The sequence below is a fragment of the Sorex fumeus genome, unplaced genomic scaffold, assembly GCF_029834395.1.
Source record: "Sorex fumeus unplaced genomic scaffold, SorFum_2.1 ptg000054l, whole genome shotgun sequence".
NCBI classification, from domain to species: Eukaryota; Metazoa; Chordata; class Mammalia; order Eulipotyphla; family Soricidae; genus Sorex; species Sorex fumeus.
The window spans coordinates 18,627,775-18,649,611 of NW_026606111.1; the positions used below are offsets into that span (position 1 = coordinate 18,627,775).

The 21,837-nt window shown below is 41.4% G+C and overlaps 1 protein-coding gene across 1 annotated transcript in view; it reads right to left on the bottom strand.

Moving 5' to 3' along the window:
• SIM1 (SIM bHLH transcription factor 1) overlaps positions 1-21,837 on the bottom strand; it is a 75,219-nt gene that overhangs the window by 42,540 nt on the left and 10,842 nt on the right. The window contains exons 3-8 of the mRNA XM_056125327.1: positions 19,508-19,597; positions 18,845-18,953; positions 18,637-18,722; positions 17,882-18,081; positions 17,522-17,628; positions 16,772-16,919 (exon numbers count right to left, since the gene is read on the bottom strand). Of these exons, the coding sequence (XP_055981302.1) occupies positions 16,772-16,919; positions 17,522-17,628; positions 17,882-18,081; positions 18,637-18,722; positions 18,845-18,953; positions 19,508-19,597 (740 nt within the window). The remainder of the gene's footprint in view (positions 1-16,771; positions 16,920-17,521; positions 17,629-17,881; positions 18,082-18,636; positions 18,723-18,844; positions 18,954-19,507; positions 19,598-21,837) is intronic.

The window sequence follows — 21,837 nt, forward strand, 5'->3', positions numbered from 1 at the left end:
TTTGTTCATATTTACAAGGTTTCTCCTTGTGAATAATATAAAGTTATAAACACTACTAAGTTTCTCTTTCCACAGCTTCAATATCTTATGCAACAATATGTTTTTTGTTTTTGGGACCACATATGGTGATACTCAGGGCTTATTCCTGGCTTATTCCTGGCACTCAGACATTATTTCTAGTGATGCTCAGGAGACCATATGGAATGCCAGAGGTAGAACCTGGGTATGTAGTGTGCAAGGCAACAATATGTATAATTTTTAAGTGTCCAAATGTCTGCACATTCTCTCAGAACTTACACATTTCAAGATTAGATTACTTTCTAATCTATTTTCCACTCTTTCTACCTTAGAGAATGTCCTGTCTCTGGAGATTTTCATATGACTTATACTACATTATGCTTCTTTTATTGAATTATAACTTAAATGATTATTTATGATTTTTAAAATAATGCCTTATTATTTAGCCTAAAATAATTAGTTTCATATTGAAATGGAGCAAACCCTGCATTAGGGCTATGATTCTTGTTCTGAAATATTTCCTTTTTTATACTCATAAATTCATTCTCTAGCTCCCAAAGTTTTAGATGTATTGGAGAATTCTCTAGGTCCAAATTTTAAATTCTATTGATCTTATAGTTTTACTGTTTCTGATTTTCTTTCATTTGTGGGAGGGTAATGGGTTGGGACTCCTCCCAGCTCTGTGATCAAAAGTTGCTTCTGGAAGTTCTCAGAGGATTCTGTGGAACCTATAACTGATCACGAGACATGTCAACTGGCTGCATGAAGTCAAGAGCTTTAACCCCTGTACTATCTATCCCTCAGGCCCCTGCTTCTTATTTTCTTGAGGCTGGAGCAAGAGTGGAGGTAAGGATGTAGACTTTTAGTCTTTAAAAAATGCAAAAGGCTGGGGTTGTAGCAGTAGTGCGGTGGGTAAGATGCTTACTTTGCACAGCAGACTCAGGTTCTGTACCAAGTATCCCATATGGTCCCCCAAGTCTGCCAGGAGTGATCCCTGAACACAGAGCCAGAAGTAAGCTCTGAGCACCACAGGATGTGTCCCTCCTCCCCCCAAAAAATGTTCATTCTCGCTTATCAAAATTGTAAATGAAAAAAATTGTCAATTTTCTCTCTTACAACCAGAACCTCTGAATTTTAGCCTCTTTAAAAAAAACCAATGTCAATAAAGAAAAAATAATATCAAAATTTTTTCCTGGGGTCAAAGAGATAGTACTGCTAGTAGGGCTCTTGTCTTACACAGAGCCAAGCCCGGTTTATCCTGGGTGCCACATACGGTTCTCTGTGCACCGCCAAAGAGTGATCCCTGAGTGCAGAGTCAGGTTTAAACCCTGGATGTGGGCTGGATGTGGCCCGAAAACAAAAAGAAAGAAAAATTAAAATTTTCCTTTACTGCTTTCAACAAACGGGAAATAAGACCCACACCCTTTACTCTGGTTCCCCTCCTATCTATTCTTTCCCATCTCTCCATCCTCCATGCCTCTTGCCTTCCTCTCACCATCAATTGTTAAGCTCTTATTTTTCAAATCTGTTCTCTCTTTACAATGCTTCTAATACCTAAAACAGGTAAACATCTAACACTTATATTTGGTCATGGAGCGATAGCACAGCTGTAGGGCGTTTGCCTTGCATGCAACCAGCCCAGCCCAGCTGGGTTCGATTCCTCCGCCCCTCTCGGAGAGCCTGGCAAGCTACCAAGAGTATCTCGCCTTCACGGCAAAGCCTGGCAAGCTACCCGTGATTTATTCAATATGCCAAACAACAAGCCTCACAATGGAGACATTACTGGGCCCGCTCCAGCAAATCGATGAACAATTGGAGGACAGTGCTACAGTGCTAAGTCTCATGGGTTCCTCACCTGCTCCCATTGATCAAACCAGAAATGATTCTTATACCTTAAAAGACAAACGTTGGAAGATAAGGCAAAGGAAGCACATCTTCTATTTTGCAAATCTGTGCAAACTCAGGAACAGAAGATATACTTATAATTGGGACTTAGGGGTATGTCTCAGGAGCAGAGTGCCTGCCTTGCATGCACGAGCCCATGAGGCCAACCCCCCACATTGCCCACATGCTAAACACAACCTGGCACTACTCACTATGACCCTCAGCAGAACCACAAAATAGATCGCCCCACCATAACCAAGATCACTAACACCAAAAACTCTACAATCAATTGTATATGACTCCTGTTTATCACAGCAACAAAAGAAGAGGAAAATATACCTCATAACATCAAAAAACAATCTTTTCACACACTGAGAAATGTGAAGCCTTTACATATCCAAATTCCACTGACAGCTTCATGTGGGGAGATCGCACAAGGCCAAACCTCAGGGTACTGTTCAGACTTTGCCTTTCTCTGTACAACACAAAGGACACAGGACACTGGCTCTGACACAGATCATAAAAAAAAAAAGTAGAATCACCATCTCTGAACTCCCTAAGGAAAGGCACAAAGGAAATGATGGCAAGATACAGTATTTTCAAATAAATTCTCATTTGCCTAGCTTAAATATTTTTAAATATGTCTGATAGTATTTATTCTTCACTAAACCTCCTTTATCTAGTTCATCATTAACATTTTTGACAGTTACTGTGCAAACAGTTCATACCTTATGACACATCAAGTCTCGCAGACTTTTTCAAATCAAATCCATGTGTTTCTAATCTCCTTAAACCCTTACAACTAAAATGTCTGACTAAGTATATATTAAAGTCTAGTATTTGAATGGATTAAATTAATTTGAGTTGTATTTTATAATGAAACATTCACAATGCAATATGTACTGCCATTATTGTATGCCTTAGTATTTAGGTGCTATGTAAATATGCTTCGTAGAGAAGTTGTATTTAATCAAAATAAGTTGTTAATTATTGTTATTGTTAGAAATTTTCTATTATCCAGTAAAATTCTGATATTTTCACTGTCTCTATATTTGGACTCAGAGAACTTTTATAATTATATACCTAATACAGAGTTACCTGTAGAGCCTATCACCAAAGAAATAACCAGAAGCTCCTGCTTTTATGATTTGAATATTTGAGAAGGTTTTGTAATCCATGAAGATGTCTCAGTAGTAGTCTTCTGACTGGTGCTCACATTTTACCATTGGATATTTATTTCTTCAGCTTCAGAAGAAGGCTCAAAAGAGGATAATACTAAGTTTCATCTGATATCTTTCATTTTTCAGTTTAGCAGTCCCTTTCACTATAGCAGTGGCTTTTGAGCTTCAGCGTGTATCAGAAATACCTGAAGAGTTTAGTAAACATTTTGTTGGACTCTGTTCTCTTAGTTTCTCACTATGTCTAAAGTAAAACCCAACAGTTTGCCTTTTTTTTTTCCAGCAATGCACAGAGGTTACTTCTGGCTTATGCACTCAGGAATTACTCCTGGCGGTGCTCAGGGGACCATATGGGATGCTGGGAATCAAACCTGGGTCAGCCGCGTGCAAGGCAAATGCCCTACCCGCTGTGATATCACTCCAACCCCCAGACAGTTTGCATTTTTAACAAGCTTCCTTGGTGGTGCTGGGGCTATCAGGAGAACTAGAATTAGAGCAGTTGTTGTCTAGGAAGGGAAATGAAAGGAATCAGGTGAATGAGGACCACAGGGCCTGACCTCTCTCTGCATCTTTCACCAAACTACTCCTATCCACATTCCCACTTGCTTACTTTCTCTTAATTGGAGAATAGCAGGATTTAGTCCTCAGAGTGTTTTTGCTTTTCTATTAACACTCACTCTGTAGTGGCCTCATCAAATCTGCTGTTTATTTATTTTATTTATTGCAGTGTCAGGGATTAAACCTCGGGCCTCATACATACAAGGTAGATGTTCTATCCCTGAGTCTTATCACCAGCCCCCAAATCTGCCAGCTATAATATCCCATATGCCATTAACTCCCAATATCCAACCTGTATCTCCCAACTTTATGGCCACCTGGTGCAACTATCTCCCTGGCATTTCTGCTCTGGTGAATAATGGGCACCTAAAATCAAACATGCCCACACACGTCTTTAAGGGCCGTCCCTGTCTGCAAATATGCACCCTTCTACCTCCCATGTTTCCCAGGCTGAAAAATCTAGATTCTGTTCATTTTCCATAACTCATATCCAATTCCTCTTTAAGCCCACACAGGTCCACCTGCAAACTGTATCTCAAATCTGCCTCTCTTCTCCTTTCCTCCTTCAAGCCATCTTCTTCCTGCACATAAGTGACTATAATAATTTCCCTACTGATCTCCCCATCTCTACCTTCACACTCCTCAGTTCCCAGTGGAGAATCTATTTCCCATAGCACAGTGGGAAATGTTCTTCCTCCCTCAGCATACCTAGCTGCCTTTCCTCACTTTGGAATTTTCAGAAAGGCCTTCCCATCTCACTTTCATCTCTTGTCCTTAATTGTTATACTTTCATTTCCTGAACCTTACATTTATTTGTTTATAAGTACAATGTTCCTTCCCACCAAAATGTATACTGTACGAGGGTACGGTCCTTTTATATCTTTGAACTACCTCAGAGTCCAACATACAGTAGATGAAAAAGGAAATATATTTGCTGAGTGAATGCACAAACTATCTCAGTTTGCAGTAGAGAGGACTGCACTCAAGAACATTGCTTGTTATCCTTTTAATTATAGCCATAAAAATTAAGCTGATTCTAATGACAGAAATGTGTTTGTAATGAAAGTTCTATTAAGTCAACTAAGAAGAAACACAAACAGAAAAGAGATTATAATGTAAAATGCCAGGTAGTGTCTCTAAATATTTTCCTCTGGTTTTCAATTAGCCCTCACAATGAAACACTACTTTGCACTTTGCTTTTTCTTTAGCTGCTCTAATTGGAGAAATAAAATTGACACCCACTCTGCCCTCCTCTTGTGGGCTTCTTCCTTCCAGCATTCCAGAGCTGTGGCACTGCAGGAGTCCATTACCCAAATCCAGCACAACAAAGACTTCACTTTGCCAGGACTAAGTAAGATTTCCACAGCTAATAGAAATGCTGTGAATTTCAGCACTATTAGTCTCTTAACAGCTTATAAAAATTAAAATGAAAAACCTTGTGTTGTTGCAAGGGGTTGGGGGGGGGGCAGCTGGAAGCTGCCCTTTTCCTGTCTTCCTGTGGTATACTTGGACACCAATAACAATCAATGGGAGTATTAAAAGAAGCAAATCTGGTTTGGGGGGGGGGGTCTTACCTTCAGCTGCAGATTACAGTCATCACATTCATGTAGTCAAATAAATGGCTGTGGATGAGCAGTGAGGCTCAAATTCCCTCCCTCCCCCAAAATTCTCCAAACCAAGGTTTTTATATTTGTAATGGTTTTCAGTTGGGGGAGATGAGAGGCAGCACATTCTTCAATTTCATTACTGGAGAGTGTGGCTATTCTCGTAGATGTAAAAAAGTGGCAAGGGAGTTGGGTTTAAAAGTACAAACACAGAGAGAATCCCACCTTAATGGGTACCATTATGATATCCAGTTCAATATAATGAGGCTATTTCTACAATCTAGACAACAGCCCATATTAGTCCGGCTTTACGGATGTGGATACAACTTCTGTTTGAACAAGGAATCCCCAGAGGATAAAAGAGAGAGATCCTTCCATGGGCTCTATCTACTTAGCAATCAATCAAAGGAAAACAATCCTTCTATAAAAACAGCATATCCCATTTTAATTCTAAAATATTAGATCTTTTGAGTAAAATAACGTGCTGAGGGTAACACTGCTTGCTTTTTTTTATGAAACCATCATGAAAGTTAAAACATTGATGATGGAAAGAGAAGCTCAGATCTGAAATATGAACACACTGCAGGGCAAATAACTAGGTTCTCAGTGCACCCAAACTGTGAAGCAACTGAGTCACTTTGTGGTGATCCCATACTGAAAAAAACAACAACAACAAACGATCCATAGACCTTTGAAAAACTCTTCACTAATATCACACCACTTCTTAAATTTTAGGTAGACTGATGAAATTGTCAATACTGAATTATTTTCTTATAAAGGAAAGGTCATTTCATGTGCCCAGATAGTACATTACCTGCTTTTGTTTATTGATTTGTTTGGAGGCCACACCAAATGGTGCTCAGAGCTTACTCTTGGCTCTATGTTTAGGGATCACTCTTGGCAGGACTCAGGAGTGGTACTGGAAATCAAATCTGGGTCAGCCGCAAGCAACACATACTCAACATTACTAGCTTACACAGATCATACCAAAGAGAAAATCAGGTGAGCACTGAAGTCCTATCTGGGTTGGTATGCCTACTCATAACCACTTGGCCCCTCTGAGTCCCTGGCACAAAGTAACAGCCCCTTCAATGTGAATTACTTCCCAACGTTTCTAAGGACACCATTCAGTAGAGCATCTGTCCAGCCCTCCTTTAGCTTGAAGTTGAAAATAATATTTCAGTCTCTCCAGGGCAGAGCAGCAATACATGGCTACTAATTACTGGGATTGGAGAGACAGGTATGGATTAAAGCAGTACCTTGCATTTAACTGACTCCAGTTTGATCCATGGCACCACCTGGTCCCTCTGAACATTGCTGAAGGCAGCCCTGGAGACCCATGAAGTTACCTGGGTGGCCCAGGTGATTCCCAGCACTGCAGGACCAGAGCAGCATCACATTCTCATCCTCTTGCATTTAATCACTGACCTAGTTGTTGAGAATTATAGGAGGGGTTTCCAGGATTATTGAGTACCATTTGGAAAGCCCCCAAATATAAAATTTAAAAATAAATTTAAAATAGTTACAGGAAACTAAAATTAGTAATATTTAATTGTAAAATTTGAAGCCATCTGGAATTAAAATCATTGAGATTAGTAATCCTAGTAAATCGATCAAAATATTAAAATGTTCAAAAATCTCATTTGAAGCACAGCAAAGAGCAGTTCGACATCATTCCAATAAGACGAAAATCAACTCCATCACAACTGTTCTCTCTAGCTAAGGCAGGACACACACAGGACCCACCTCTGGCAATGTCCTTGAGAGTTAAATTGGATTTAGCCTACAGCCAGTTATTTTGCTGCCAGTCATAATCTTCATCAACACACACACACACACACACACACACACACACACACACACACCCCACATACACATCTCCCCAGCTTTTCTCATTGTCCTTTCTCCACCTCTGATCAGAGGGGAATATGGCCATACCTGTAGTTTATTTTCCAGTAGTGACTCAAGCAGAGTCTAGATCCTTTGTCTAGCTGTGGTCAGAAAAAAATACATGCCTTCCAAAGCAACTTCAGGCATCAGCAAGCATACAGGAAAATCAAACTAGGAGAAGCTTGTATTTGTCCTGATTTCTTTTTTTTTTCTACAGTCTTACTCCTTTAGACAGCTCTAGAACTTGGCTTGGCACATGATGCATAATAGGTGCTCAATAAATCATTCATGAATTATTAAAAATCTTTATGAGTACTAATCAAAAGGAAGACCTAACAATCTTTATCAGATATATTAGTATGATTGGTGATTTCTTATACTTGAACAACTCTCTGCCTTCCTAAGACTTCTGCTTTTCTTCTTTTATTCCAAAGACTTGTACACATTTATTTTCCATTTATTGGCAAGTAAAAAGATATCTCATTTAATTTCACCAAAATAAATCATTCCCATTTACTTAGTGATACTTTGGGTCAGATACAGTGCCAAGAATGTCACTTATTAAGTCCTTTAATGATTACAAGGCCACTATAGTCAATACAAGATTATCCACATTGTACAAATTAGAGAAAAGAGAGAGACAGAAAGAGAATAAAAGTTAAACAATTCCCCCCCCACCCCAGAGCTAATGAGTGACAACACTTGGATTTATTTTGTTATGTTTTATTTGTGGGCCAGAGGCGACTATGCTCAGGACTTACTCCTGGCTCTACACTCAGGAATTACTCCTGGCAATGCTCAGGAGACCATATGAAATTCCAGGGATCTAACCTGGGTCAGTGACGTGCAAGGCAAGTGTCCTATCTGCTATACTATCTCTCTGGCCCAATGCTTCAATTTTAATAGACAACTTACATGCAATGCTGCATAATACAATTTAATTATATCTCATTTTATAACATAGCTTTCAAATGCTTGTATTCTTTTATTTACATAGATTTGGAATGTTTAAGTAGCCCAGGTGTTAAAATGCATCAGTTTCTACTACAATAAGAGCATAACTTCAAATGCAACACTGAGGAGGCTTCTGGTACTGCAAATATGGAACTAGCCTACAAGTCCTTTCACCTCCCCCTCTCCCACTCTGCTAATGTTTGTCCTCCTGAGATATACCTCACATTTGATTTCTATGAATAAAATTTTAACTAACTTTCTACATGCAGTTTTAATGTGTTTTAATTTCAAAAATATCATGCACTCAGTTAAGAATTCTAGTATCCTTTAAAACTTTTTAAATAATGCTCAATGCTTAGATGCTATATATATATTCCTAAAGTTGGGTGCATTTCTTGAAAATTTAACAATGTCCTGAGGAAATTGTTACTTGGTTGGTTCCAACAAAAATAGTCCAGGATAAAATAAGAAAAGAAAATTCTGTTTAATGGAGAATACTAGGAATGCATTGCTGAATCTAATATAAAGTGAAATATGTGCTACAAGTAGTACTCAAGTAAAAAGAAAAATGTAGCAAGTGTATATGAGTTATTGGCCCATCACAAAAAATCCTACTTCTGTTTTCAACACTTCCTACTTCATCCCTGATAACTACACTTAAAGTCTCAAGCTTTTTTGTATTCTGTGCCCTCAGCAAATAGCACAATTGTACTGTATCATTAGACATTGCTAATCTGAGGTCTTAAATGTTTTCTATTAATAATTTTTCTATTTTACCCACTAAATTTTACATTGCTCAAGAGGTGTCAATACTTCTGCTTCATGTATTCACACAACAGACTAATCCCATTTGCCATACTCTGAAGTACCAGTGACACCCAGGCCCTGGAGAATAATCAGGAAACATAAAGTCTCCATTAATGACATTAAAATCCTCGTGATGCATGTTTTATTCATATTAAAGATTCTAATCATGGACATTAGTAAGTTGAAAGAAACATGTGTTCCCAGAGCCAGGAGTAATCCTGGACACCATCAAGTATAGGCCAAATTTCCCCCCAAAAAAGCAAGACAAAACATGTGCTCCAACTAAATTAACCTCAGAAATTTGATAAAAGTTCAGTTTCTTAAAACTTTCATTTTCCTGGGAAGATAACCTACATAAAGCATCCTTCATCTTGACTAGAACAAAACCAACACTCAGTAAAATTCAGGGGAGACTAAGCAACTTGTAGAAACTACCATAAACTAGAGCACAATGCTGAAGGTGTGTTCACTGAGTGACTGGGGAACTGATAGGAAAGAAACAAAGTTGTGATTCCGGATACTAAAAAGAAATCCATTTGAAAGAGGAACCTATCTATGCCTTTCCAAGGTACTTCATCTGACAATATATAACAGGCAAGAACTAACTGTAACAGTTAAGACATTTTGAATACAAGTTTGTTCTAGGTACCCTGCAGTCTATTATATTAATCCTCCACAGTATTTAAGTGGTGGTTACAAATATCTTGATTTACAAATGGAAAACCACAGAGTAAAAGATTTTAGTGTGACCTGCTCAATATCTCAAAGATGCAGGCAGTAGTTGCATTATCTGGACCCAAACTGGTCTGACACCAATGCCCATGTGTTTCCCCTGAATGTTGTTTCTTATAGAATCACATTACCATCCTCCTGCAGTATGTTACTGGAGTAAAAGTCACAGATGCTAAACAGACGTCCCAAACAGAGGCAGAACCCAAACATCGTCAATGTACTACAAAGTTCCGGTCCCATATCCCTTTGCCCTACCATCTCCATTAGACTGTCTTCTCTCCTGCCCATCCCCAATGCCTTGTAATGGCTGAGACAGGAGAAAGAGAATAGTGGGGATTTTCATCTTTTAGGCAAAGCAGAGCATCAGATTTCTCCCATGAAATCTGGAGTTCAGCTGTTAAGGTGCTTGCCTTGCATTCAGGCCACCCTGGTTCAATACCTGATGGTCTACCACATGGTCTACCAAGCACTGCCAGTATGACCCTAAGACATTAAATTCCTGCCTTGATATACATCGATATTTTTGGGTTTCACCTAAGTTCCAATCAATTCTTTTTACCTTTTAGCTTAAGCAGAACTCTGATATTTAAATCCAACTGAATTTTACCACCTGCTCTTCTGAAAAGATAGAACAAGCTAATGAGAAAGGAGAACAAAGAGGAAAGCACCAGATAAGGCAGAAGAAGTAGAAGACTTTTTGCTAAATTATAACGACATTAATAATCCCCTTGCACATACACATACATCTTGCACATACATCTCATACCAAATGACAGACTGTTGACCACATGAACAGATTGTCAGAAGACAAAAGCATACTTTTCTGAGTTCAAGTAAAGTCTTACTTGAATTTATCTATCTATTGACAATAACATGCATGAATCCCTATCTTTAAATAAGCTATGGTTTGTGGTTTTCCAAGACTCAAAGATCAGAACTTCCCTCCTAAGAGCTGGGCTAAGAATAAGCTGGCAATGAATGATCAGTCTGGTTATTTGGCACACACGAGGTGGCCTCCACCCAAGAACTGTGCATCAGTGCACTCAGTGGAGACCAGAGAAATCTGAAATTGAGAGTAATGAACACTGCAGGTCTTACTGGAGTGCCTCTCTTCCAAATATTGCACATACACACAACTACCCAACTCCCACTCCCATTCAAAGAATCCTGGGATACTGGAAGAGGCAACACTCCCTTTAATCCTAGCCTCACCACTCTCTCCACATACCTGAACTCAGTTCCCAGCCAGAAAGTGGAGAGTGTACCCTATCTCCTGAGTTCACTATATATCACTATCAAGGAGGAAACTGCATAAAAAAATGGGACAGCATTTTGAAGATAGCACAGCGGGTAGGGCGTTCGCCTTACAAGCGGCCAACATGGCCAACCCGAGTTCGATTCCTCCACCCCTCTTGGAGAGCCCGGCAAGCTACCGAGAGTATTCGATATGCCAGACACAGTAACAACAAAGTCTCCAATGGAGACGTTACTGGACCCGCTTGAGCAAATCTACGATCAACGGGAGGGCCTTTGTTTTGTTTGCAGTACTGGGCATGAACCCAGAGCTTCCCACATGCTAGGTGAGCCCTGACACCACTGAGCTACAGTTTCTTCATTTTGAAACAAATTATATATTTAGCCATAGAGGAATAAAGACAAAGTTTACCTGTAAGTAATAAAGTGAAAACTAAATAAATTATTTTGATTTAGACAACCATACATAAAAAGTGTCTAAAATAAGACTATTTACATGAATATTAGAGTTAAGTACTTTGAAATAGACTTAAATAGCCTGGGGTTAAACTTTTCATCAGGAGGAACCCAGTTCAACCACCAGCACTTCCTATGATCCCCCAAGCACCGCCAGGCATAACCCAAACCCACCCCCACACTATAGGAAAATAAAAAACAGATTAAACCTGAGAGCCCTATATCTTAACAAAGTGTTTTGGTGTTTATAAAATTATTATTGATTACTGAGCCAGAGTGATAGTACAGTGGGTAGGGTATTTGCCCTGCACACAGCCGATCCGAATTTGATCCCTGGCATCACATATGGTCCCCCGAGCACTGCCAGAAGTGATTCCTGAGTGCAGAGCTGGAGTAACTCCTAAGCATTGCTGGGTGTGAGCCCCCCCAAAAAAGCAAAAAAAATTATTATTGATTACTAATCAATAATAATTAGTTGGATTTCTATAAATTACTACTAATAAAAATTTATAATCAATTTTTCTATAATCATTTAGTTACATAAAAAATCATTTGAGGAGTCAGAGAGATAGTACAGTGGGTAAGGCACTTACTTGCCTTGCAAGTGGCCAACCCAGATTCAATACCCAGCACTGCCAGGAATGGTCCCTGAGCACAGAACCAGAAGTAAGCTCCAAGCACTCCTGGAGGTACCCTCCAGCAATTTTTTAAAGATCATCTGAAAATGAAAAAAATTCTATTTATACAAATACAGATATAATTGTTCTTTTCAAAACATATTTTTAATTTCCTAGTAGCAATAGCAAAATAACACTAGACAAATTAAATTTTAAAATGTAAGTACCTAAATTAACACTATTAATATATTTGAAAGAGAATATAAATATGAAGATTGTTCATGTTTGCTACAATTTGGGAAGGATATATAAAATTCATGTTCAAAGAATATGGTAACACCTTTAAATCCTTTAAGTGTTTAGAACTGCATTGGTTTTATGAGAAGAATAAAATTATGGGCGCTATTATAATTACAATCTACAAAATCTTTGTTTTAATTTTGCCTTTTTTAAAAAAATTTATTTTAAGGGAACCATCTAACATTTGATTTTGCTCTAACTTTTCCACAAATTCAAAGTGTTATTAGACCACTAATATGGATTGTCTCTTTGCTTTTATAATACTAAAATAGATATTTGAACATAGAAAATCACTCCCTTCTATGCTCTAAAAAAGGTGAGATTTTTCCACCAAATGCTATTCTATTCTCAACTTAAAATATATGAACAGAGAAGTCTCTGTCAACAACAAAATGGTTGATGATATTAAGCCTGATTCCAAAATTACCAAGTTTACTCTTGAAATCCTCTCCTTTGACTTTGCAGACAAAATAACAGGATTATACTATCTCACAATTCTCATTAGAAGTCTAGTTTAAAACAGGGCCATGGAGAAAACTCACGGGGTTGTAGTACATGTTCAGGATGCAGGAGGGCGGAGTTTGATCGCCAGCACCACATGGTCCCCTGAGCACTTCCAGGAGTGGCCCAAAATCCAAATAAAACAAAAGGAAAGAAAATAAAAAGATTCACACTAACATTTATGACTGTCTCCTACAGAAATCTCTTCATAAAATATTGCCAGTCAATCTAACTAAAATCATACATCAATGAATTCTTGTTGAATTTCAAGGGCAGGTTGCTTTTAACAGCATCAGTAGAGCTCGTGTATATTTTTGCAATCTTCATCATAGTCAATTTTAACTGTGCCATCATAAACGATATGCTGGCTTTGTAGGAGTGAGTTATTTAAGGATGAAATTATGATGTCTATGTCTTAGTTTGAAATAATTCAGTGGAGGAAAATACAGATAGACATATAGAGAAGGAAGAAAGAAAGAGCAAATACGATTTATATCATAGATGAAATTGTGTTTGGATATTTATTGTACCATCCTTTCAACATTTTATTTTTTAATTATTTTAAATGTACCTTAATAATCCTAATATACATTCATATGCCATTCTCCAATTGTTTATCCATAAAATATTTTTGAAATAAAAATTTTAAGAATTTTAATTGTTTTAGAAATTTCTGTTTATTGGGTGCTCCACACTTTCAAATTTATTCATATTAAGTACTAATGCTTTATCTGAATTGAATAATTATTAATAACTGAACAAACTCCAGTAAACATGAGTTCAAGAAAATTAGTTTGGTTTCACTCAGTATGCTTTCCTTTTACCACCTATACTTTTCTAAATTTCCCCAAATATTCATTTTCACTAAATAATATCAGCATTCACCTATACCTTGAGAATAACCAGGAGACAGGATCTATCATACTCAACATTTACTTTAAACCTCATAGGTACTAAAAATTTGTATTAAAAAATATTTATGCGGTATCAAGTTCAAACTCTTGTCTTCACACATGTTAACGTATGCTCTTTACCGCTGAGTCACACCTTCAGACCAGTAAGATAAAAAGGAATGTAACAGAATAGACTAACATGTTATAAAATACATCTAACTTTACAATAAATATGGATTTCTAATATATATCTTAAAGAGAATAATTCAACAGTGTATTGATTTAGGTTGGTCTCAGTTGGGTTCTTTCTTTTTTGGAGTTCAAACAAAGACCTATAGAAACTTCTCAAGGACCCAGAGAAAATGTAAGAACTTCAAAAATCTAATCAACATCTTCTCATTTCCCAGATTTTTAACAAAACAAACTTTTTGATGACTTTCATACAAAAGCCAGTAATATCTCCAGGGTATGTCACCTGCCCCTAGGTGATATGCAACATCACTCTTGAAACTGCCTGTTAAAACAATGTTAGTTGACTATTCCTATTTATCATCACTTTCTTATAGGTAACAATTACTCATATTTCTGGGCATATTCCAGTTCAGAATAACTTCATCAACAGGTCTATCCTCAGGAAATTAGAAAAATGAGTTTCATATGCATACAGCTTCCACCAAAGTTCACACCTTCTTTAGACCAATGCTCAGTTAAAATTATAGCTTTATAGTATGAAAATCCCCCCAAAATATGTGTTATTAAGATGTCTAAATTTGGAAAATACATGGTTTATTAAATTATTGGAGTGGGGGGAAGCTTATGGTTTTAAGTTCTTTGTGGGAGGTAATATTTTTGGAAATAATTCACTTATCATGCTGAGGCTTCGCAGAGAACTAGCCCTGAAAACAAATGTATGTGGTAGTGCACTGCTACCATAGAGAATCAATAGCCATCTATTTAATTTGCTAAGACAATGTAAATTAGTAACTTCTAGCCAGATGTGTGATATACACATCAAACAAACTGCAACCTGTTCATTATGAAGATCCTGTTGACATGCACAGAGCCACTTGATGACATTTCACTTAAAACAGTTCCACATTTGTGAGAATAAAAATTGTCCTACAAATTTTTACATAAAGAATTGGAGCTGAGTAATCAATTTCAGCTTTTCCTCTTATGTGTTTCCGTATATTTCAATTTTATTCAGAGGTATAAAACATCCAGAAATAAAACATGCACCAGGCTGTATTTTCTTTCTATGAGTTATTCATCATCACCACATCTTTTTAATCTCATATAAAGTTGGGAGCCTAATCCTACAGCTCTGAAGAGATGGTAGAGTGAAGAATGACAGTGTCATCAAAGAAAGTACATACACTTATACAGAGAAAACAAAACAGAATATTTTAAAATGATCCCAAACATAAATTAAGTTTACCCATTGGGAGGTCTAACTTGCAGTCTCATCATTTATATGGGTCTATGTGACTATGTACCCTGCTGTTTGATAAAAAGTGATTACTAAACCACAGGCACCCACCAGAGAACAGAGTGTATGTATAATGCTTGCGATGCCTCAGACATACAAAGCACCTTCTTAAAGAATGTCTGTTTCCTTTCCATGGTAAGCAGACATAATATTTCACTCTTTAATACTTCTGATTCACAGATGAACCTGTTTTATGAATTATGTTCTGTCATTTTCTCGTGTTTATATTAATAACAAAACAATGCATCCATAGAATAGATGATTTTGTTTCATGATACTCAAAATATTGGTACTCTTTCTGCTCCGTATTAAAATCCACAGCCACCTTGCTATTACGAAACCTAATGGTATTTATTTTAACACCATTTACCAAAATGAAAGCAATAAGACAATTCTTCTTAATACCTAGCTATTATTCTTGAATGATGAATCTTCATCTTAGCTAAATTCATTTCCCAAGTCTATTGAATTAAATCTTCTCATTAAAACGGGCACAAAGCAAATAGTCTTATTGCCGCGCACAGTATTTCCAACTACTACATTTTTAATTTGGCAATTTAGACGAACGTGGAATGAATCTGGTACTCGTCTCTTATCGTCTGTTCCAAAAAGCATCCCTTAACCAATTCCCTAATGCCAAAAAACACGTTTCCACGAGGCGTCTGGTGTGTCCATGCTTTATGACTAGTTCCTGGGATCCTCTAAAGCCACAAGAATTCCCGTCTCAAACGCACACACATGCAACAAAACAACAAAAACACGTCAACTGCACACAAAGAGTTCTGCACGCAGGGACTTCAATCCAACGCGATCCGACTTTCACAAACTGCACGCAAGACCGTGCATGCTCTTCGCCACCCCGCCCCCCACCTCACCCCCCCCCAACCCCCCGGCTCCAGGTCACGTGACCAGCCTGCTGGGCCACAACTGGGCAACCAGAAGTGATTAATGTTTTTAGGAGAAACGAGGTTCCTAAAGCTGCCGCGGTCGCAGGTGGCATGGACCAGCCCGGCTTCCCGCCCGGCGTTGCAGCAACCCCGCGGCCAGATTTGGCGCATTACCGCGGGTCCTTGGGCTTCCTAGAGGCTCGCGTCAGCCCCTCCTGGTCACTTAAACCCCCTTTGTGGTTCGGGGCAAGACTCGCTCAGAACTCTTGAGACTTGCAGCGGAGACTCTGGTTAAAATTAAGAACTTCAAACCCAGATTTGAAAAAGTGAAACAGATGTCCTGTTTGTTAACCATAAACGGCTCCGTACGTCGGACCCTTTCCTCTCTCTCTCTCTCTTTTTTTCTTTCTGCCGCATTAAGTTTTATTTAATGCAGAGTTCGCTTTAAAAGGTTGAGAGAGAGAGAGAGAGAGAGAGGCAGAAACAGAGATAGAGATAGAGACAGACAGAGAGAGTCGAAAGCAAATCTGGACTGTGGGGAGTAAGGAGGAGGGGTCCTAAATCAAGCCTCTTTCTAAAAGATGAAAGTGCTGGAGCTGCAGTCTCCCTGCCCAGCGGCCGGAGGAGGGAGAGAGGGTCACAGGCCAGAGGACCCACACTCGCCAATCCAGGGTCCCAGCCTGTGCGCGCGCGCCGGCGCGCGCGGAAGAGGAGCCTTCGAGGAGCGCCAGGGCCGAGCCCGAACTCACGTGAGGACGTAGTTGACGCTGACGATACAGTGCGGCCTGGAGGAGCGGCTGTTGTGCACGATGGTCGCGTAGCTCTGCACCCACACCCAGCCGCCGTGCTTAGCCAGGAACCTGTAGTACTTGGTGGTCACCTGCCCCTTCACCAGCACTGCGGGAGACACGGAGAGCGGCGAGTGATACGCGAGTCCGCGCAGCGGAGGGCAGGTTACCCACGGGCCCTTAAACGAGCTGTGAGGTGGGGGTGGGGGGCCGCAGGGAGAGACCGCCGTCCGGGACCGCCGACCGGTTGATTTGCACCGATCACTGGGCTCCCTCGCCATTAGCAAAGGCGGGAAGGAACACTTAAAACGTTGGGGTACCCTCTCCTCCCTCTCCATTTGTTAACGGTGGACAGCGGAACCTGTGCAAATGTAACTCCGACGCCCTCGATTCCGCGTCTAAGAGACAGTGTTTAATCTCGAAGCAAAACTGTAGCAAAAAACCCGTAGCAAGTTAACGCATCTGAGCAGAACTGGCTCGGAGCTACGGTTTTTCTCTTGCTTAGGGCCGTTCGGCTAAGCGTATCAATAGGCGGCCGACGCGCCTTGGGGGGGAGAGGAGACGGTTTCTCCCTAAACTCTTCCTGGCCCGAGAGAGCCTTGGGATTGGAGAAACAACTGGGTTCAGACTCGGAGCCGCTGCTCGAACCCGTCCTCGACTCACTCTGCGGCCAGCCCCGCGCCCTCTCCCAGGCCCCGGATGGCCGCTTACGCAGGTGATGGGCGCAGCGCAGGTGGAAGGTGTCGCAGCCGTGCACGTGGTGGTACAGGGTTTTCTCTATCAGGTCTTGAGGCTCGTACCCCGTCAGCTCTGCCACTCTGCCAAGAGCAAAACGCCAGCGGGAAGAGCAGGGGGGTAAGGGGACTGATGAGGTGCTCCCTACCCCACACAACCATCTCCAATTAGGGTGCCCACCCTCACTGTGCAGTTCTCCCTCCCCCCCACCACCACCACTGCCCCCATTCAAGTCACCTTATCTGCAAATCCCGCCCACCTGGAGGACAAGCAGTTTTTCATAGGCGAGCAGGCGCCCTCCCTCTAGGGATGACCCTTTTCAGCCTTAGCTCCCACCTGGAGTCCAGAAAGATGAGCTTCATGTCCAGGCTGGCACGGAACATGAACATGTTGCTGTGCAGCTTGATCTCTGTGACCGCGCTGGGTGGCAGCGAGTGGCCCACGGCCACCAGGCCCACGTTCTGGTAGCAGCCATCAAAGGGAGACATGTCCAGGCTATACTGGCGGATCTTCAGGTAACCGCTACAGTGAATGACCTGAGGGGAGAGTAACTGAGTGAGAAACAACTGAGGTCGGGAACCACCCCATGAAGGTGAGAAGGGGAGTGAAAGAATGGAGACCCTCTTAGTGACAAATGTCAAGTGGCCCGCACTCCCTCTCCCTCAGCTGTCTGAAGGTATTGGAAGGCATCAAAGGAATGACTGTCCTGCCTACTGAACTCACCTGGAAACTGTAAGAAGTGCAAAAGCTGAGGTCTGAACGATCCTCACCAATCCACTGACTTCACCAGCTATTCCAGAGCCTTACACATCCCTATAGCCCTTTTATATTCTTTGGGGAGGGGCGGGGGAGATGACTAGTGTAAGCCTGACAGTAACCAGACTTAACCAGACTCAGTACAACTGAGACCTGGTTCCAGGTGCTCATCTTTGCCACTGCATTGACATGTTTGAGGGATGCCCTCCAGGTTGGTCCAGGCAGTAGGGACCTTTCACACCAAAAGCACTGTCCTGGTGTCTTACCCTTTCTTCTTCTCCTGTCTAGGAGGCTACAGCTGCCAGGAGCATGGATCTTGCCTCTCAGCTACTCACCTTGTAGCCCCCACAGGTGAGACCGGCGTTCCTCTTGGCTAAGACACACTTCATCCTCAGGAAAAAGGAGCGTTCGATCTCATACTCTGTGGAAAAGAGCAGCAGAGGGAGGCCTTGAGGCAGGTGGTATGAGGCCTCCAGAGCTAACTGGGAGAAAGGCACAGGTGACTGCAGGAGCAGGAGAGTCACAGGTCCAAGCTTGTCTTACCCTGCACGAAGTGAGAGTGGTAGGGCTGATGGGCCGTGAGCACCGCCGTCATCTCATCGTGGTCGGCCGGGTGGATGTATTCATAAATGCTGTTCCCGGTCAGTTCTACCTGTAAAGGGGAGGGCATCGCAGTCTCCAAAGTGGTGGGATATTGGCTGGAGAGGCGGGAAGACTGGACCAGGGGATCTACAGGACTGTGAGGACAGGAATCTCACTAGATCCCACCCTATAACCTACTTCCTGTTATTTGTGGTGGCTTATCAAGGTCTCAACTTCTGTATTTATGACAGTAAATAACTGTAGTTAGAAGGAGGCAGAGAAGGAGGAGAAGGAGAAGGAGCAACAGAGGCAACCACTGCTGCTGCTTCCTGGCAATGTTGTGGTGAAAACCTTGAGACAAGAACGTAACTATCTGCCAAGATGTTTGGCTTAAGGCAGGAAATCATGAAGGTAGCCTCTGTGAGGTTCTGAGGTAGAAACTAAAAGGTAAGAAGAGAAGTAGAGACCTCCTGCCAGCAAGGTGCTTCGAGTCCCAGAAAGTCACTTAGAAAATCTTTAAGAAAGTTCCACGCCCCCCACCCACCCATTGTTCACTCCCATCTATTCCTGCCTCCAGTTCTTTGTGTAAACACTGAAGGCTAGAGGTGTGGACCACTCACCTACCTGAGAAAGACCCAAGTGGACTGAGGCTGTCTCTGAGATGTACATGATCTTCCCATCTGGAGCCACCACAAAGATGAAGCCATCCAGGGTCTGGAAATACAGAAGCAGAGTTGAATGGGTTACTAGAAGAAATTGGAGAAGGTTAGGGGCCAGAGACAGAAGTTTGAAATGTTCATACAGAAATGCAAAGACTAAATAGAGAGAGGGGCCGGGTAGAACTGGGACATGAAAAACCAATTCCTTGAGTCCTTTCTTGGTTCATCCCAGATTTATAAGCAACTAAGACATGTAGCACACTGGGAGAGATCTCAAGGAACATGAGGCCACTGCCATCCAGATTTCAGAGTCACTGAATTGGGCAAAGCAAGCACATACAGACACACTGGGAGGGGCTGGAGTGATAGCACAGCAGGCAGGGTGTTTTCCTTGCACAAAGTCAACTAGGGTTCAAGTCCCAGTATCTCATATGGTCCTCTGAGCACCGCCAGAAGTAATTCCTGAGTGAAAGCCAGGAGAAACCCCTGTGCATCGCCAGGTGTGACCCAAAAAGGAAAAAAAAAGAAAAAAAAAGAAACAGTGGGAGAGGGGTAGAAATCATGACCTTGGTTGGGTTATTGAATTTGGTTGGGTTAAGCTCTTGGGCTTATGGTTATTGAAAGAAGCAGAAGTTTCCTGTGTCAGTCTTGGAGGACTCCCTAGTGGCAACTGCTTATGAAAAGTGTAAGCAGAGTTTGAGAAATAGTAGAAACTGGGAGAAATGGAAGAGCTGATAGTCTGAAAAGTTTGTGCACAGAAGGAAGCTGCCTAGAGGCTCTGCAAAGAGTCCCAGAGAGGGGGATTTAGAGGATGAGAGGTTTCCAGACAGCAAGTCCATAGAGTAGTGCTATAGTGTATATGTGAGTGTGTTTACATTGACGCAGCAAACTGACAGGCTCTCCATGAAGGAAAGTCAAAAACTTTCACTGCCCCTTTATCTCGGTGAATGAGGCTTCAGTTCTGGCAGGGGAGACAAGATGAGTCAGATCCTGCTCTCAAGGAGTTGTAAGTCCAACAAGGACAACTGGTGTGAAGACAGATATAATGACCCACAGCTGAACAGAGCATGGGGTCACATGCTGAATGGCCAGAGGCCTGTGGAAGAATAAGCAAAGCCTGAGAGGAGTTGTTTGGCCATAAAATTGAAGAGAAAGCTTGATTTAGAGAACGGAGGATGGGGATCCTAGCCAGAGGAGAGACGGCAGATGCAGGACTTGGAGGAGGAGAATCTGGTATATTTCTGTGAGGATTTGGGGCGGTGGGTGCTTAGGAAGTACACTCACTGGTATAAGGTATTTAAAAAATTTGAGAGCCAGTCTGAGAAATCTGGAGCCAGTTCAAGAAATCTGGAGCTGCTGTCATAAGCACCAGAATCCCAAGAGAGGGGGGAGGGCATGGATTTTTGTACTTTTCCTGAGAGAGTGTGATAGTTACCTACAGAGTGAAAGAGTGGAGATGAGATGATCAAGACTCAACTTGGGTGATCACAAAGGGATTTGAGGTTTCAGTAAGGCATTGGTTAGAGGGTGACACCATCTTTCCCAGATTGAAATGTGGAGAAGCATGGTGAGCTTTGATGTGGATGGAAGACTGAAGGAGGGAGATACGAATTCAATTTTTGTCAGGTTGGGGGAGTGGGGGGGGGCAGAAGGGGTGGGTGAAGTTCAGGCAGGTGCTTATAGATTTCCATTTGCCAGTGTCCAGTTACCAGTAGGAAATAAAGATCTGTGACCGAAGGGGGATATTTGCACTGGAAACATCAGGTAGAGTCCGGTGTGTGTGGGGAAAGGAGTCGGGGTGAATGTTACTGAGATTACCCATAAGATCTTGCGGCTGTTAGAGGAGAAACAGCTGAAAACATAAAGGAAATGTCAGTGTTTACAGCTGACATTTGGTGGGGAAACCAGAAGAACAAGGAAAGAGGGAGAAGAATCCAGGGAGTTGCTTTAGAAACCAAGAAAGAATGTTAACTTAGCAATGTCAGCTCCATCAAGTCTTTCCCCAAATGCCATTTTCTCAGTAAGATCCTCTATAACTGTTCCCCTTGAAACAGCACCTCTCAAATACAGCCCTCCTCCTTCCCCATTGCTATTTTTCTGCACAGCACCTACAGGACCTGTTCTGCTATGCAGTGTACCTGGAGGGCTTGCAAGGCTGCCCTCCTTAGAGTGTAATTTCAGTGAGGGCACGGGTTTGGGTCTGGCTCACATCTGGCCCTCCTGTACTGGTGGAATGAATGAGGAAAGGTGGATAAGAGATAGACTTCCTATGCTGAACACGAAAACAGAGTAGAA